Genomic DNA, 16,946 nt, shown 5'->3' with positions numbered 1-16,946 from the left:
CCTGTCACATACATGAAGTCCAATCAGTCAATCAAACAGCAGAATGCTGCTCATGTAGGGCTGCACAGGCTAAGTGGCATCAATCCCTGCAGAGGGTGCTTCCACGTGGCCTAGCACTATCCCTCTTCAGAAAACATGGAGGAGCTGTTTTTGCAGGAAAAGCTGCCAGGCTGCCAAACACTGTAAGCTATCAGGCCAACACACAGCTGACCTCTCCAATTACTGCAGGCCAGTAGTAAAAGTTGCTGTTTTCAACTCTGCAACTCAGTTCTGAAGTAGCCCATAATTAGCCATAAAGTACATATAAATCTACACACTAACTTACTGGTATCTGCATTTTAGGACAGAATTAGATTTTAACTACATCACTTACATGTCATCATGAAAGCAGAGGGCAAATCTTTCCACTGGCTCAGGATGCGACTGACTGCTGTGAGCAGATCCAGACAGAGGTGAATGTTTCCCTTCCAAATAGGATGCACAATCATCAGGAAGCCTGTAAACGTGGGGTGGAACAACACACATCAGAGTCATTCTAATATGCACTGCTCCCATTTTCCAAAGAAAACTCAGAGATGACTACTTATTTCTTGTAACTTAAGTTATTTCAATATTTTAGCTAATCTGTATTTAGAAATACACATATGTATCCGGAATGCTCTTCTCCAGCCTTCTTTAACTCTTCAGAGAAATACCACGTTAGTTTTTAGTGGCTAGCAGTGCCCTTCTGGAACATACACTTCTGGAAAGACAGGGTATTAAAGTCTCATCTTACTTGTTGTTAAGTAACAGGACAGTAGTTAAGTGCAAAGGCTTGAAATTGTTACTCTTTGCTCTGCTCCTTGCTGAGCAAATTTTAATTCTTATACATAACACTTGCGCTTACACTTTCTAAAAGTAACCAGATTCAGGTAAGTTCAGTGAACAGTTAACAGAGAGCACAATGTAAAAAATATATTATTCTCTACACAACTTCAAACTCAAGTATAGTAAGCTGAAGAACTGAGTTAAAAGAGACTTGACTGTTACAGTCTAAAAATTAAATTACTTTTGAAGGGCAATTTTTGCAAATGTTAAGTACTGTACTAGTTACAAATTAAATGCAAATTTTACACCGGTAATTCTGACAATCCTATGTCTGCTGATTACTGAGATATTGATTGGTAAAGTTTTATCACTGACCAAGTAATCTGTGAAATTAATTTTTGCTCTCCAGAGTTAAATGCTTTAACTGTTTGTGTTTTTCTGTATTACAGAGTGGCACTTACTGAGACCCTCACCTGTTCTCACCGCCCACTTGGCTCCTGACCAGAGTGGAGGCCGCCACAGGTAACCCCGGGTTGGAGACGGTGACGTTCTCAAAGACCACACTGGCGCTGCTGTTCAAGGATTGGCCCAAGTAGCTCGGGAACGTCTCGTCGGCGATATTCCTGAAGTCTTCCATCATCCTGCACAAGCTGCCTGGAACAGCACTCGGCCCGGCAACACCATCAGCCCCGCTCGGGCAGCATCTGCAAGCAGGACCCAAACAGTTTCACACTTACACGAGGCAACGCGCTTTACTCGCACAGCGCTGCCAGGGTTCCTGGGCAAGCACTCCGCTTTACCCACAAACGTGCCCAAGAACCATTCCCAGACTTTTGGGGGACACACTTCCACAGCCCTCTCGGAGCGCCCAACAAGAGCAGTGCTCCTGTGAGCCGCAGAAGCGCCGCTGCCAGACGTGCCAGCCTATATTTAGCCCGTAAAGCCGCCCGGACCGCGGCGGTCCGAGCCTGCCTTCCTCCCTGCGCGGCCCCTCCGGGGAGCACCTGAGGCGACACCGACTCCCGCGGGCTGCGGCGGGAAGCTCCGGCTGCTCACCGGCCACACTCCACCGCGCAGTTCGGCGATGGGAGAGCACCCTTCTGCCCAAACAGCAGCGGGAGATGAGCTCTGCCCTTCCCGAGGGTTCCCGGAGCAGCAGGAGCGCTGGCGGACAAACGGACCGACCGCCAAAACCAAAACTCGGGACCCGCCTCCTGCCGCCGCCGCAGCGCCCCCCAGCGGCCGGGCGGGCGCCGCTCGCCCCCCTGGCGCGCAACGGAAACGGCGGCGCGACCGACCCGCCCCCCGCGCGGCCACCGGCGCATGCGCAGCGGCTCCGCGCGCGCCTCCCGAACTTGGCGGTCCCCCCGCGCAGCCAATGGCAGCGCCCCGAGCGGAGCCGGCGATTGGCGGGCACGGCCCGCGGCGATTGGCGGGCAGGGAGAAAGTCTGGGGAGCGGCGGCGGGGACGCTGATTGGGCGATGAGCGCGCGGCACCGCCTAGCCCCGCCCCCAGCGGCCGTTAGGCGGGAACGGGGGCGGGTGTTTCCCGAGGGAACGGGCTCGGGGGAGCGATGTCATCGGCGTGTTTTGTCTCACGTATTTGCTTTCCGGCTGGCCAGGCTGGGATCCCCGTACCAGTGAGTAGCTCGGGATCTTCCAGGGAAAGGGCCGCTGGACATCCCGTCCGACCGTGCGGTCCCCTGTCCTACCAAAAAATGGGGAAAAAAAAAGAAAAATAAAAACTTCATTCGGATTAACTCATGTGACGTTTTTATAATCCCGGCTTTGTTTCTGTCCCGCTTTTGCCATCTGAATCAGTTAGATGAGGCTGAGAAATATAATTGTTAGGGTTGGAACCTCGAGTTCGTCCAGTCCCATCCCACGCCAAGGCGGGGTCACCTGGAGCAGGTGACTCACTCCAGGTGGGGTTTGGATGTCTCTGGAGACCGAGACTCCACGACCTCCCTGGGCAGCCTGTCCCAGTGCTCTGCCACCCTCAGCATGAAGTTCTTCGCCTGTTGAGGCGAAACTCCTTGTGTTCTAGTTTATGTACAGAACTTGGAAAATTTCATTTCCATGCTGAAGCATACGTGTCGCCTTTTTTTTTTAAGTAGAGGATGCGAGCAGGTGCCTTCTGAACACGCGTGTGTGTGTGCATACGAAAACTTCAGCAGATCAAACTCAGTGCTGTCCAGGATGTTTTCACAATGCATTTCTACAGTTCTATTCCTGGTATGGAAAGTACAAAAATCTACAACAGTGAAAATCCATGTTTGTCATAGTCAGAAATTCATACTGGTTCAAATATGTTCAAAACAAAACCGAACAACAACAAAAGTAAAACCACCAGAGACACAAATCACACACACAAAACCAAAGAAAAACAAAGAAAACCAAAGCCATCTCATGGCTTCTACAAGACCCAAAAACTTCTAATCCTGGCAGTTCAAACCGAGATGTGCTCCAAGCACAGAAGCAGTAGGGCTACTGCAGATATTATATCAGAAGTAAAAAGAGTGCAGCCTTTAAAAGTGCTGGATAAATTTAAAACACTACGAGTACCTGCTGTAATTACCCTTTTCAAAGCCCTTCTATAATCTTGCCTCCCAGAGCTCTACTGCCTATGTCCAAGAGTCCAGATCCTGCACAGAAGTACAGTTCACAGGCTTGAGTCAAGGGAATGGAGGGAAGCATGAGTTTAAAGAAGCAGAGGTGGAAAGTGGGATGTGGATCGAAGGGTCCTGGTTTGGAGAGAGGTCAATACAAAATAGTAGGCAGGCAGCAAGGCAAGCATGAGCCACAAAACCAGCCTAAGTTCATTTGCTGAGATTAAAGTACTTGGCCACTGTGTTCTAACACAACTTGTTTGCACTGACACTTACAGTATGCTTCCACTAGGAAGAAGTGTGACTGGAATTAGGATATCTAATAATAACACATGTTCATCACAGAGGAAAATAATGTGACCATGGTGAGTAAACTATTAACAATGCACTACTAGAAGCTGAAAAAAAATTGTCATTACTGTAACTGGCTAATTTGTGACCTCTTCAAGGTTTAAGAGAGGAATTTGCAAATGTCTCAACACTTCAAAATTATGTTCTGTTCCTTGCAAATTCAGAAACAGTTTGTTCTGGTTTAGGAATGCATCCCAGTGTAATAGTGTTGATAATTTTTTAATTATTCATTCTCCCTCAGAGGAATAGTTACTTCCCACCTGCCAATTAAGCTTTATCTTTTAATTATGTAACATTTCTGCTTACAAAGTTGGCATGGTTTTGTGTTAAATTATACTTTTACCAGGAAAAGTTTTTTTTTTTTTTCCTTCCACACTTCTGTTCCAGTTAGCTGGAAAGCAAGCAACCTCACTCCACACATGTTCAGCAAGCACATTCTAATACCAGTGTACCTCATGAGTTTTTAAATTAAAACTTGATCCCTCAGAGGGAAATAAACAAATGTGATGAATCTGAGCAAATTAAGTTTTCAGAATACAATTAAAGCTCACAGGAACCTGTCACTATGGGAAAAATACAAGTTGCCCTCTTCTTAACCTCACAGTAGTGGTCTAGTCCACTAGGAAACAGGGTACGTCCATTTTGAAGTGCACTGAAATATACTATTACACTTCGGGTTTATGCTGCACAAAGGCCTCCCCTCTTTGCTCCCCCCAGGATCTGCCCAACAAACTCAGCAATCCCTTCCTATGCAGTAATGCTATTCCTGGGCAATACTATGCACTCTTTGTCCAGCATTATCTTCCTGCCTGTCTTGCACCAGTCTGAGTCAGTGCAAACACGCTGGTCCACAGCAGTGATGTTCCTGTGCTGACAAATCAGAAGAGGCATTTTGACATTTTTCAAGCAGCACTCTTCAAAATGTCTTGATTTCATTCAATCACTGAAAAATAGAGAGGAAATATGAAACCAAACAGCTCTAGCAGTCTCCATAGACCTTCAGCACACCCACGGGAAAAGTCAGAGCACACCTTGTGGCACAGACCAGGAATATTGCAGCTGCACATCAAGAATGGCACAAAAGCAGAGCTGGGAGAGTGGACACCTGAATGAAAAAACCACCTTCATCAGGAACCTATTAAAAAAGAAAAAGGTTAATTACAAGGAAAAGCATACAAATACAGGCCTTTCAGAACAAGTTTATTAGTCAACCACAATTATAAAATTTAAATATTTATACAGCAAGATGGAAAGATCTTAGGTAACCAAACACTTCAAATTATTTTGCTGCAGTATACACAGGAATGGTTTTGTTTCTTTAACGAGCTGATCCAACATCATTCTTCACTCACGAGTGTCTAAAAGGCATGTCTAATTTTGAGAATGTGTTTCACATGTAAATGCAGTATACAAAAAGAAAAAACTAAAGACCATTCTAAACTGATTTCAAAAAGGAGAAAAAAAACAAAGAAAAAAAGACAGGCACATTGAAGTCACCTACTCCATAAAGAGCTTGTGGCTAATACTCTTCATATATGTTGCCAAAATTTAAAGGGTATAAATTAAAATGGTCTTTGATACACAAATAACATGTTCTAAATGTTTTTTGTTTTGCAAAACATGCATAAAGTTCCCACATTTTTAAAAAAGTCTTCTGTACCAGAGAAGGAATACAAAGGCAGCCTGAAATGGAAGCATTCACAAATACCAGAATAAGGCCCTTCAGAATTTATTTAAAGTAACATATTAAACCCCTTCATTCTCAGGTAAAAGATTAAGAGGCCGAGATACACATCGTCTGCGAGGGTGAGGATACTGGAGGTTGGCAGTGTCAGCATCACAAGACTGCTCTATCAGAGGAGGAGGAGGAAGGAGCTGGGCGTGACTGGACCATCTCGATCCAGCCCGTGGGGAATCCAGAGGGGGAAAGAAATACCTGAAACAATTAAGAAAGGAACAAAACACCAAAACAAAAAACCAAACAAAACAAAACAAAATAAAAAAAAATAAAAAAAACAAAACAAGAAAAGAAGAGAAAGGTAGTAAATACAAGGAGAACCAAAGGGGAGAAAAGACATGCTGGAAAAAAAAAAAGGCTTTAGTATATCCATGCCAAAACCAATAGAACATAATAGCAGAAATCAAGACTTGTAATTCAAAACAAGACAAATCTGGAAACTCTTCTTTAAAGCAAAATAATAGTCTTTTCCACTGAAATTCATTGAAAATAATACCATAGTCAAAGTCCTAGTATACATTTTTACAAAAGAATGGATTGCTTTGGAAGTCAAAAGGGTGGTGTAGTACAGCTATTACCAGGCTTTCATTCTCCCAGAATTACTGTGATTTGTTAACAGCTTTCAGTAGTGCTTTGTTTGTGACACAAAATATACATTAAATATTATCAAAGTACATTTGCTGCATATGCATCTAGTTCAGATTAACTTCACAGCATTGCTAGAATAGACGTAAAAACATCACTGTTAATTATTAACATTAATGATAAACATTTACAGAGAATAACTACTTTCAATGAAACACAGTCTTTGTATCTATTTACATATTTCTGCAAAATCCTCAGTGTAAATTCAAGATTCCTGGTGAATGCAAGATTCAGAATTATGACACTTCATGTCATTTTGCTGCTGTTTTTATTAGAACTTACCCGTAACACTTGTGCATTTTAATTTAACTGTATTATGCTTTCTGTCTTGTTTACAATTCTGTGGACTTGCATCAAAAAACAACTATCAGTTTATTAATTAAATTATGGGACAATTAAGAACAAGCTGCATTTTGGTTTATATCTCTGTATGGCTAAAGCGTTTGCATTTTTCAAGGATACTATGTTTAGAGAATTTTAACATTCCACGTAATTGTAATTATTACCATAAGAATGTACAAATATGTAACGGAAAAAGTACTTCTTTTAGGATGAAGTATGACAATACTTACAAACATTTATTTGAAGTCATACCAAAGAATATAAATGAAGCAATACCAAAATACTAAAAGCCATCATCTGTACAATTGTCAAGACAGTTTTCTTACTCCTTTGAACTAACAGTTGCATATATTACAAAGCAGTTACAACCTTGTTATGTTTAGGACTCTTAATCATATACTGAACACTCTGAAATGCAAAACAAATTGGTTCTCAAAACAATTTTAATCAAAGTTATTGTAATGGTCGTTTCCCTCCTCCCATCCCAATCAAGGACAAAAATTCTTGTTTTTAATCATGAACTATTTTTTAATTTGACAGCTTTCAAAAATATGTTCTGATGGAAGTTTTGGGGTTTAGGTGGATTGTTTTTTTCCAAACAAGATGCCTCTCCAAGTATTTTCTATCGGGTGTTCCATCAGTATCAAACTGTGCAGGCTAGTACAAAAAACACACGCAACGTGTTTTAAAAAGGCTTTTTGAACAGCATTGAGTAGTTAGCAGGCTGCTGGTGTCTTGGGAGAGGTCAAACGGCGCTGGGGAAGGGAAAAAGGAGTTCGTTTTCCATTCCTGTGTGCATGCAACAAGCAGCAAAACACCAAAGTTACTCCAGTTAGCTTGGTATCAGCTCTGCTTTCTGTTAAAAAGGACATAATACAAATGGAGAATGGAAATTGTATCATAAATCTAGATACAAAATTACATCAACATAATAATACACCCCTACAGGTTTATTTCCTAACAATCTACATCACATATTCTGAAATTTATTTTGAGTACAAATTCACTTTGGCCACAGTGCTTTCATTATCTTTTTTAGATCTGCCTGTGCTATAGCTGTTTTAAGCGTTTAAACGTACAGACATGAAACATAGCATATACAGTCAGAGACAAAGCAAGTTATGTGTAGGATACCTATTTAGTCAAATGTCAATGCATAAATCTTTATCAGCATGTTAACACTAACACAGAAGTAAATGACTGTGCTTACTCAATTCAGGACAATACCATTACAGAAAAAAAGCATGTAGTAAAGTGTGTATCTTCTATAATAAGGGTCAATCCTAGGACAAGACACAGTATGTCTGAAAATTCCACAGCCACTGACTTAATTCTGGAAATAACATTGTTACAAATTGGAGGCAAGAATAATTTATTAAAAACCAAAGCAGAACACCTTCCAAAATACAGAGCAATCAAGGAAATAGCCATAACGCTAGAAGTTTCAGTTTCACAAATGGTTTGGCACCAAGTTCAGGGACAGGAGAAGAGCCACCAGTAGGGTGGGGGCAGTTAGTCTTGGCGGTAGCACAATCTTAGATAAGAAGAGTGTGAAACCACACCCTATGCTAAAGAGCTCTAAGACAGTGTGCATTTCCCCACAGGAGCCCAAGCAAACACAGTTACACAGCTCTGGATATACCATTTCCAAGGCAGGGCTGCATTTTATTTGCTATACTACAAGAACCTGGAACCATGACCAACATCATTCTGCTGCCCTTTCTTGTAGGGACCAGGCCCATTACCACCTATCGTACTCTCATTTATCTTGTGAGGAAAATGTGAAACCCATTCTCGGTTCAACAGGGTTCGGGATCCTGAACTGTCATTCAGGATTGACTGTTGGAAGGGAAAGAGGGGGCAGGCTGATGCTACTCTCCAAGAGCAAACTTTATTGATAAGCATTGCAAACTGAAAAAAAACCCCACATGAGCAGCTGCACACGGATGGAAATAGAAACTATCCCAAGGCATTTAAAACAAAGGTGGCCACAAAACTTGGAAACTGCTGCTAGACTATCTGGCCACATCTCATCCTTGTACATGACATAAAATTCTGTAAAGCTGACTGTACACACTGTACTATACAGATGCAAGACTCAGCATATTTCTACATTTCTGTGTGCACAAATGAAAATGCTTTTTCAGAAGAGGCAATAAAATTTACCAAACAGCAACTATTATGGAATAAACACCTAACAGAAATCAACAGATGCAAATTATCTGCAATATGAATGCCATGAGGAAAATTTTAGAAACCACAAAATTTTTATTCAATTGATGCTACGCACATGCAAAAACCAAGTAAACTAATCTAACATTTGATGGTTGAAACCATATGTTATGAAGTAACTTTTCTTCCTTCCCTTCTGCTACATTATCCCAGAGATAAACCAAATTTGTTGCTAGTATTTTTGCTTCACTTTTAAACATGTATCTAAAACAAAACGGCAGTTACACACTAGTAGGATGAAGCTTCTCCTTTGAAACTATTTCAGAAACGTTTTTTTTTAATAATATGAAAGGACTAAAAACAAAAATAGTTATTTACATTGCTTATTTATACATACTGATTCAGTATGACTTACTGTTTTGTTCATTTTCCTCTTAACACTGGCATAATAGACAAACCACACAGCAAAACCAGAAGAGCTTATAGAAGTACTCATCCAATAAATGACATTGCACTTTAAAAACATGTAAAAAAATATGAGAACTAAATGAAATTAAGAAGATTCAGAGAAAAGACTAAATACTGAATATCAGTCTCTCTGCTAATTAACCTACCTGCTGGCAGATGATCCATTTAGTGAATTCTGCAGACTTGTATTGGCTGAACCTAGAGAGGCATTAAAAATTCCCTGCTGAGAACTACCATTCACTGGACTCCCATTACCTTTCAGTATACCAGTACACTTCCAGTTGTCCATGTAATTAGCTGCAAACACAGATATATAGAAACTGTTAGTTTCTCTTCTGAAGCTCGGCCTTCCCTTCAAATATGTTTCAACTGTCCCACACCTGCTGTGAATCAGAACTGAACATCAATACCAATATATAAATCCCAAACAACTAGGATCTGGCCCCTTAGCTGCCTGATATTCTCTGCCTCTCCATAATTTAAAACTCAGTTTCCACCATTACAATACTAAGGAACAAATGAGAATACATAAGGTAACTGCCAGTGGGTTTTTGTTTTTCTTGTTGTGGGGATTTTTTTTTTTGTTGTTGTTTGGTTGGTTCATGGAGGGGGGTGCATGTATTTGTTTGTTTTCTTTTAAAAATGTAAACAGAAAAAAGCTATTTGCCTGGACATTGTGACTGAATGTAGATTTTCTAAGTTTAGCAGCAGGAAAATACCTATCTTACTTTTAAAAATGACAATTTCATGAAGCTCTAGTCTGGTGAAACAATTCCAGGGTACAGTAACAAACAACAGCTTAAATCATGTAAGTATTCCAGAACAGGAAGTTATTTCTGAATTCTGTTTTCCTTAAACATAAACAGAAATATAGAAAAATACCTATCTTTCATAAATCTAAAATGGATTATGTTTAGAGTAAAATTTCTCAAGCAATTCAGCAGACTACAAAGTTAATGTGCTTCAGGTGGATGACCTTACCCTTCCAGAGCCTAACACAGCCATCATCACCAGAGGAGGCAAGCACTGTGCCTGTGATATTCCAGCTCACTCGCCACACCTGGGAGTTGTGATTATCAAACTGTGCCACAATATGAATTTCAAATTTTGTTAATCCTCCTGATGAAGTCAATTCTTTCCTGTTTAAGAGAAAAGGGATAGTTCTGCACACAACTGTTCAAAGGTCTGGGTTTGAACATGATGTCAGAGAGAACTACATCTTTCTAATATTAACTGTTATTAGATTAGACATTCAGACAAAATTATAGACTTGCTCACAATCTTGTCACCTTAAAAATCAGGTTGCTAAAAACAATCCTGCGTGCATTATTACTTTTGCTTTGCAGTGACTATTTGATCAAGATTGTATAATATGCATCACTTCATACCAAACCATCTTCCTCTTAAGCTCACCTTAGAGGTTTTAGTGTGAAAATTCGTACGTCTTTGGTTGCTACAGCCAAGATGTGGAAGGATCTTCCCAGATTTGGAGCAAATGCAATATCATGTACAGGATCTGTGACTGTCATCAGAGCTTCTGCTTTTGCATATTTCCTGTAGAGTACAAGAAAATCACCTTTAATGCCATGAAAACTGCCACTGATGCAAATTATATAAACCAGATAGAGTGGAAATGGGAAAAAGGGTTGAGTATACATGATAAGACTTGCAAAAATAAAAGTATATTTTTAACATAAATTTAGGCAATAATTTCAAGCAGATTTTTTCAGAAATTGAATCTATCAGATACAGTAGCCACTACAGTAGCCACAGTATGCTACAGTATTGTAAGTCATACAGCAAAGCAAGAATTGTACTACAAAGAACATTTTTGTCTACAATTGGAAAAGAGAAATCAAAATAAATATTCTATTCACAAATCTAAAGCGAATTTGCATCTCAGTAACTTACTAAATTTTCCATGCTTTTAAGCAGACCACTGTCTGCTTCCTCTGCTGTATGATAAACATAGTGAATTACAGTAACTTTATAGTTAATGCATGGAGAGCATTGCCTGAAGGTGGGCATAAAATCCACAGAACATTCTGGCTCCTTTCCCACATTGATCACTCCCAATCAAACACAATTTCCCTGTTATCATTTAAGTGGAAGTGGTGGTGCACAAGGTTCCTAGCCTTTCCTGGTTCTGTGAACTCTTGACTGTACAACCTGCACTTCGACAGACCATGAGCAATTAATTCATAGCACTTTCTGTCATTATAATCATGCCTTTAAAATCTTTGTAATAAGGCTTTGAATAAAAGTGCCTGGTGCAACACAATTCAAATTTCAACTGTTAGTAGGCACAGAAACAACAACTCTTCCTTTAAAGTGCTGGTAGGAATACCGACATTTCTGCATTGACAGAGAATAAAATTATCAATATAATTTCTGTTAACATCAGTTACCATTCTGGAGTCTCCCTCTCTTTTCCCACCCAATGGATCAGAGATAAAATTAATGTATTATTATTATTTACTACTCCACTCCACATCTAATGATAGGAATAAAATGCCATATATTATAAACAACTTCATGATCCCACAAACATTATATATTGTTATTTAGCATACCTGGTATTTTCATTATATTCATAAATTTGAACCTTAGCCAGTATATTTGGGCTGTTGTCATCACTTCCTACAGCTATCATTGGAGAATGTGCTCGAGAGCTAAAAGGTGAAAACAAATATTGTTATATTTACATATTACATATATAACATTAATATAAAATATTTCCCATAGAAAGTACACCAGGCCATTTGACAAACTGCAAACACATTATCTATAGAGAAAACAAAACAACACCACAGAATATCACAAGGAAAAAATCACATAACACGAGTTAAATGCTATTCGCAGTTACCACTATCTTCACTCTGTTGTTTTGAAAGCCCACTTTATACACTGCCTAAGGTGAAATCATTAGACAACATTATTTAACAATTCAAGACTATGTTCGCTCAGAGAAGAAGTGACTTTCTGTAATAGACTGCAATCTAATATTTACTACAAGTTTAATGGATTCTTTGCAGTGCTTTTAATGATTTAGTGATATTTCATTCAGATTTTGAAAGACAAATCACATAAGCTAAATGTAGATGAATTCTAGTTTTTAAATCAACTTTTATCCTATCCCATGCATTAAAGTGAATGCCTGTACCCTAAACCTTCAGCACAGACTACTGCTAATGAAAAGAGTAATTGGATCAACAAGACACAACACTGTGTCCACAGGGAAAGCCTTAAGTACTTCCGGACCAACAGAAATCAAAGCAGTTCAGCTTTGAATGTTTCTTCCCTTCCTGTTACAGTCATAGAGCAAATATATCAGTAACATACCTTGAAGGATTCCAAGAAATACAACTGCAGCTGAGCTTACATGAGATTTCATGCTGCAGTGACCACTGGCTGAGGTTCATTACATCTGGAGCTTCATAGATCCTTACAACTCCATCTGCTGAACAGGTTGCTAACATAAGACCCATATGCTTGGGAGCGAACTTCACATCTGTAACAGATGTCCTACTGTCTACTAGAGTGGTCCTCTTGACCTGCAAAGGAATTTCCATCAAAAAATTTATTCCCTAAGGAATGCTAATCAAAGCCTGACAGCACCATTTTTTTCACAGGATTGCTTACAACTTCCACCAAAAAATCTCCCCCTCTAACTTCTCTATTGTTTGAAAGATGAGTAAGAACAGCCAGTGTTGTTTCAAATGATACCTTGTCAAAGAAAAGCCCAACTTTACTGTAGGTGGAAATTCTTATCTGCAAGTTGTTTGCTAGGGAACATCTTACTATGAAACACCATAATAGTGACACTAATTGGCCAGAATGTAGCAGTTAGATGTTTTCCTCAAATGTTTTAAAAATACTTACTTTGTGTTGGAATGTTGCCACAAATGAACAAAACATAGCCAAAATCAGAAACTTTATAGCTATAGAAAAGAAGTCTCACCCAGTGACTCTGGCCACGGAGTTTATCATTTGACTCTCCCACTATTTCTTCCCATACAGCTGCTGTTCTATCAAACGAGCAGGAAGCCAGGACCTGCCCAAATTCAGGATGGGCCCACGTCACACGCCATACTGATCCACTATGTGTCTGCAAAGAGAAGCAAACTTACTGTGTTAGGCCAAGGAACCATCTATTTTCGTGACTTTCTGAAGAAGAGAATTCTAGAAAGTAGTAACACTGTTTCTTTGAAACCTACATGTCTCAATAGAACAGATGGGACTCTGGATTCTTTATGTAGGCAAGGTAATCTTTAATGTTACAGCCTATTTTCATACAGTTTTCTAAGACCTTGTGTTTAACTCTAATTGGTTCTTAACTTTCTTGCCACTCAATTAATTTGTTAGTAAATGCCATTTTACATGTTCATCAAATTTCTCTATTCCTGCATAGTTCACATATTTTGTTCACTGATTTCTATGGGACAGATTTTTTGTTTTTGTAGGTGCGAATGGTTATGTTACTAGAATAGATTATTGTGCTAACTGATTCTCATTTTCATAATTTCTTTACATGGGAACTTACAAGTTAGCTGTTAGCTCAGCTGGAGTAGCAGGGCCTGAACCATATTTTATAAGGTCTTTTATAATAATTCTACCTATATGCAACACTTATGTTCTTTTATACAAAGTTCCATAGCAGCTGTTGCAGCTCTTTATTCCACCTAGCACTGCAAAGTTGTTGCTCTTAGTGCTTAAAATGCAATTAATTACTAAAAGTCTATTTCAAGGCATTATTTATTACAACCTTCAGGTCCAAAGTATGATTCTGTCTTGATGCAAAAAGTACAGTTTTGTTCTCAATCAAATTTCAGCCATTACCATGTTCACTTCTAGCTTGTCTGTACTTTTCAAAACCACTTGCAAAGCATTATTAATCTTCTTTTTAATATGAAGCTCCTCTTTCATACCTAGGCAACATTCTTGTCTTAGAGAATTCAAAAGCCTCCCTTGCACTGCCATTTACAGGGATGAATGCATTGTGGTCCTATTAAATACAAGTTTAAGGACAATTCAGAAGCTGAATGCACTAATGATCCAGATGAAGCAGAGCCTCTATACAACACAGTTCTCAGAAAGATTCTGGAGAACAAAAAGCAGAGGTCAGATGTTGCAACATTTAATAGCCAGACATCTTCATTTAATTTCCCCCCTTTTACTTTTTTTAAGTCTTACTACATGCAAAAGGAAATGTTCAATTAAAAATTAAGGTACTGTTTTCTACACCCTGAACACCAGTCACTGATAATGTTTACTGATACTAGAGTCTGGCAATGTAACTAGGTACTAACAAGAGCAGATTGCGTGTTAGCATCTGTTTAATGAGAGGCTCTAGAGATGTCTCATAAAAGCTAAGAAAAAGCATTTAATCCAAGACATACAGAATCTACATGAAACCAAAAGCATTTCTACTCTAAAATTCAGCAGAAATGAAGTATGGTGCTCCAAAAACAATGGAGAAATTACAGTTATGTCTGTTTAGTTTTCACAAATACAAACCTTCCAGCTGGCAGTGCAATGCCAATCTCCATTTTCACTTTTGTCCCAGACCTATTGAGAAATCAAAATACAATTATACAATTTGTAAATAAAGCTTGCTGACTAGTACTTTAAAGACATATATATGTGTGTATATATACATATATATAGACATATAGACACATATATGTACATATATATAAAAAATAAAAATATACACACACTTCCTCACTAAACATTTTCATCCAGGACACCATACCTGATCAGTACAAAACCGCACTTCACTCAACTCTGAAAATACACCTATTACAAGTAGGGAGAAGAGGCACTGGCTGCAAAACCCACTATTGTATGACTTGTATCTCTTTTTAAACAGTAAATTACATAAAAGAGAAATTATTACAATTCCCAATACTTCATTCACTTTGTTCCAAAAGTACACTGTTCTGTTTCATTCTAGAGCCCCCAGCATCCTCACGTGCTCAGCTCTGGTTGCAAAACCCTCATGCAGCTCCCAGCACTCATTCCAAAAGCAGAGAAGGGCAGCAAAATATATACCAGGATGGTGGGGGAACAGATCTTGTTTCTTTCTACCTTGATTTATAAGCACATAAGTCACTGAACCTTCCTCTCTCTTGACTTCCCACACATCTTTATATTATGTAGAAAGTGACGAACATAACCAAATTAAAGACACCACCAGACATCCACTCTCGTTTGTCATTCATTCACTTTAAAGCTGTACTAAAAGTCCTTTCATGTCTACCACTCTGGATCTCTAACACAACCTGGGTCATGTTGTCCCTCCAGTTGGAGGAAAACATCTGAACAGCCTCATAAAGGATTCAGTTATTACTGGAAAGTAACATTACACTGCTAAAGAACACAGTTTCTGTGTTCAACCCACCTCCCGGCAAATCTTTGTTAAGAACTGCACACTCTAGGTAGTCAGTCCAAACCAAAGATCCCCGTGGCTTTGGCTTACTTTCTGAGGGGACCGTATTGTTGTGGTTGGTTATTTGCTTTTTAGTCTGTGGTCAGGGAGAAAGTTCCTTGTTCTTAAGCCAAATCTACATATAACACAGCTTTCTACGAAAAAAACGACTTTCTCAACCATTTATCTGCGCTTAATAACAAACATAACTGCTCTCTGCAAATTAGATTCCTTAAATCTATCCATGTGACTCCCAAATATTTGCCCATCCTCTCACTATGCACAAAAAAAAGGAAAAACCAATCAACTTTTCTCTGAAGTAAATATAACATGTTACTTTATTTTCTCTAAAGGGATGCAAAAATTAAGGTTTATAGTAATCTACACCTTCCCTTATTTCCCAGGGCACACACTGAACATTCTGGCTTTTTGCTTACCGGCACTTCACCTTCTTCCCACGACAAATGCACACTATCGGCACTACATTACGAAGCAGCAGTTTCTTTCGCAAATATTCTTTCACAAATACAGAATTTCAGCTGAATAAACAAAAGAAGCGGCACGGCTGCAGGCACAGCAGCCGGGAATGTTTTCCCTGCCGCAGCAATGGGTCGGAAGCGGAGTCCCCGTGTTTACACGCGTTAGCACGCACACACACACACACATATACACACATATACACACACACATATACACACATATACACACACAAACACAACGTGCACTGTGGACGAAAGCCTCCCGCCCCCAGGGCCCGACACCGCACCGGCACCTCCCGCGGCCCGCTAGGCCGCGCACGCCCGGCACCCCGACACTGGTCCAGCGCCAGGCCCGGCGGCTCCCGCTCACCTTGACGCTCTGGTCGCTGGAGCAGGTGGCCATGCGGCGCCCGTGGAAGTCGAAGGACACATCGTGGATGAGGTCGCGGTGATCCGCGGCGATGCTGCGCGCCACGAACATCCCGCCGCGGCCGCCACGCGCGCGCGCGCGCCTCACGCGGCGGGGCGGGGCCGGGGGAGGGGGCGGGGCCGCGGCCGCGCGCGCAGCCGCCAGGGCCCGCCGCGCGCCAGAGGGGCAGGTCCGCGCGTGCGCACTGCTTCCCGTCGCCGGGACAACCGGGGAAGGGCGGGGGCGGGGCGGGACCTGTCGGGGCGGGACGGGATGGGGCGGGATGGGAGCGGCGTGGGAATGGAGTGGGTCGCCGGGGGTCACGGCGGTGAGAAAAGTTACCCCGCTGGCGCGCCTGACTGCGACGTGTGCCCTGGCGCAGCGGCAGACGAGAGAACTCGAGCTGCAGCAGGGGAGGTTGAGGTTGGACATTAGGAGGAGTTTCTTGTCAGGAAAGGCGGCTCGGTGTTGGAATGGGCTGGCCAGACGGATGGTG

The 16,946-nt window shown here is 40.8% G+C and overlaps 2 protein-coding genes across 5 annotated transcripts in view; both read right to left on the bottom strand.

The window, feature by feature from the left end:
* The window catches only part of CEP192 (centrosomal protein 192), a 54,842-nt gene extending 52,825 nt beyond the window's left edge, over positions 1–2,017 (bottom strand). The window contains exons 1-3 of one of the 2 annotated variants that reach the window (XM_056483627.1): positions 1,864–2,017; positions 1,281–1,511; positions 374–496 (exon numbers count right to left, since the gene is read on the bottom strand). In XM_056483627.1, coding sequence (XP_056339602.1) covers positions 374–496; positions 1,281–1,447 — 290 coding nt within the window. In that variant the 5' untranslated portion in view covers positions 1,448–1,511; positions 1,864–2,017. The remainder of the gene's footprint in view (positions 1–373; positions 497–1,280; positions 1,512–1,863) is intronic. The other variant, XM_056483628.1, reaches the window with a different exon arrangement.
* A 2,932-nt stretch (positions 2,018–4,949) lies between these two features.
* SEH1L (SEH1 like nucleoporin) lies at positions 4,950–16,580 on the bottom strand. Of its 3 annotated transcripts, none has more exons than XM_056483623.1 (9): positions 16,412–16,580; positions 14,650–14,700; positions 13,094–13,240; positions 12,475–12,686; positions 11,706–11,804; positions 10,546–10,686; positions 10,114–10,271; positions 9,279–9,429; positions 4,950–5,703 (listed from the first exon to the last, which is right to left on the bottom strand). In XM_056483623.1, the coding sequence occupies exons 1-9, from the start codon at positions 16,520–16,522 to the stop codon at positions 5,514–5,516; spliced, it is 1,260 nt and encodes a 419-aa protein (XP_056339598.1). In that variant the 5' UTR covers positions 16,523–16,580; the 3' UTR covers positions 4,950–5,513. The 3 variants fall into 3 exon arrangements, with proteins under 3 accessions (XP_056339598.1, XP_056339601.1, XP_056339600.1); XM_056483626.1 differs by having other exon boundaries at positions 4,950–7,348; positions 16,412–16,578; XM_056483625.1 differs by having other exon boundaries at positions 4,950–7,281; positions 16,412–16,568.
* Positions 16,581–16,946: the final 366 nt, after the last annotated feature.

This window comes from Oenanthe melanoleuca, chromosome 2, assembly GCF_029582105.1.
Source record: "Oenanthe melanoleuca isolate GR-GAL-2019-014 chromosome 2, OMel1.0, whole genome shotgun sequence".
Lineage (NCBI taxonomy): Eukaryota > Metazoa > Chordata > Aves > Passeriformes > Muscicapidae > Oenanthe > Oenanthe melanoleuca.
The sequence above is the reverse complement of the archived record's forward strand: the minus strand, read 5'-3'. Positions and strand labels throughout refer to the sequence as shown.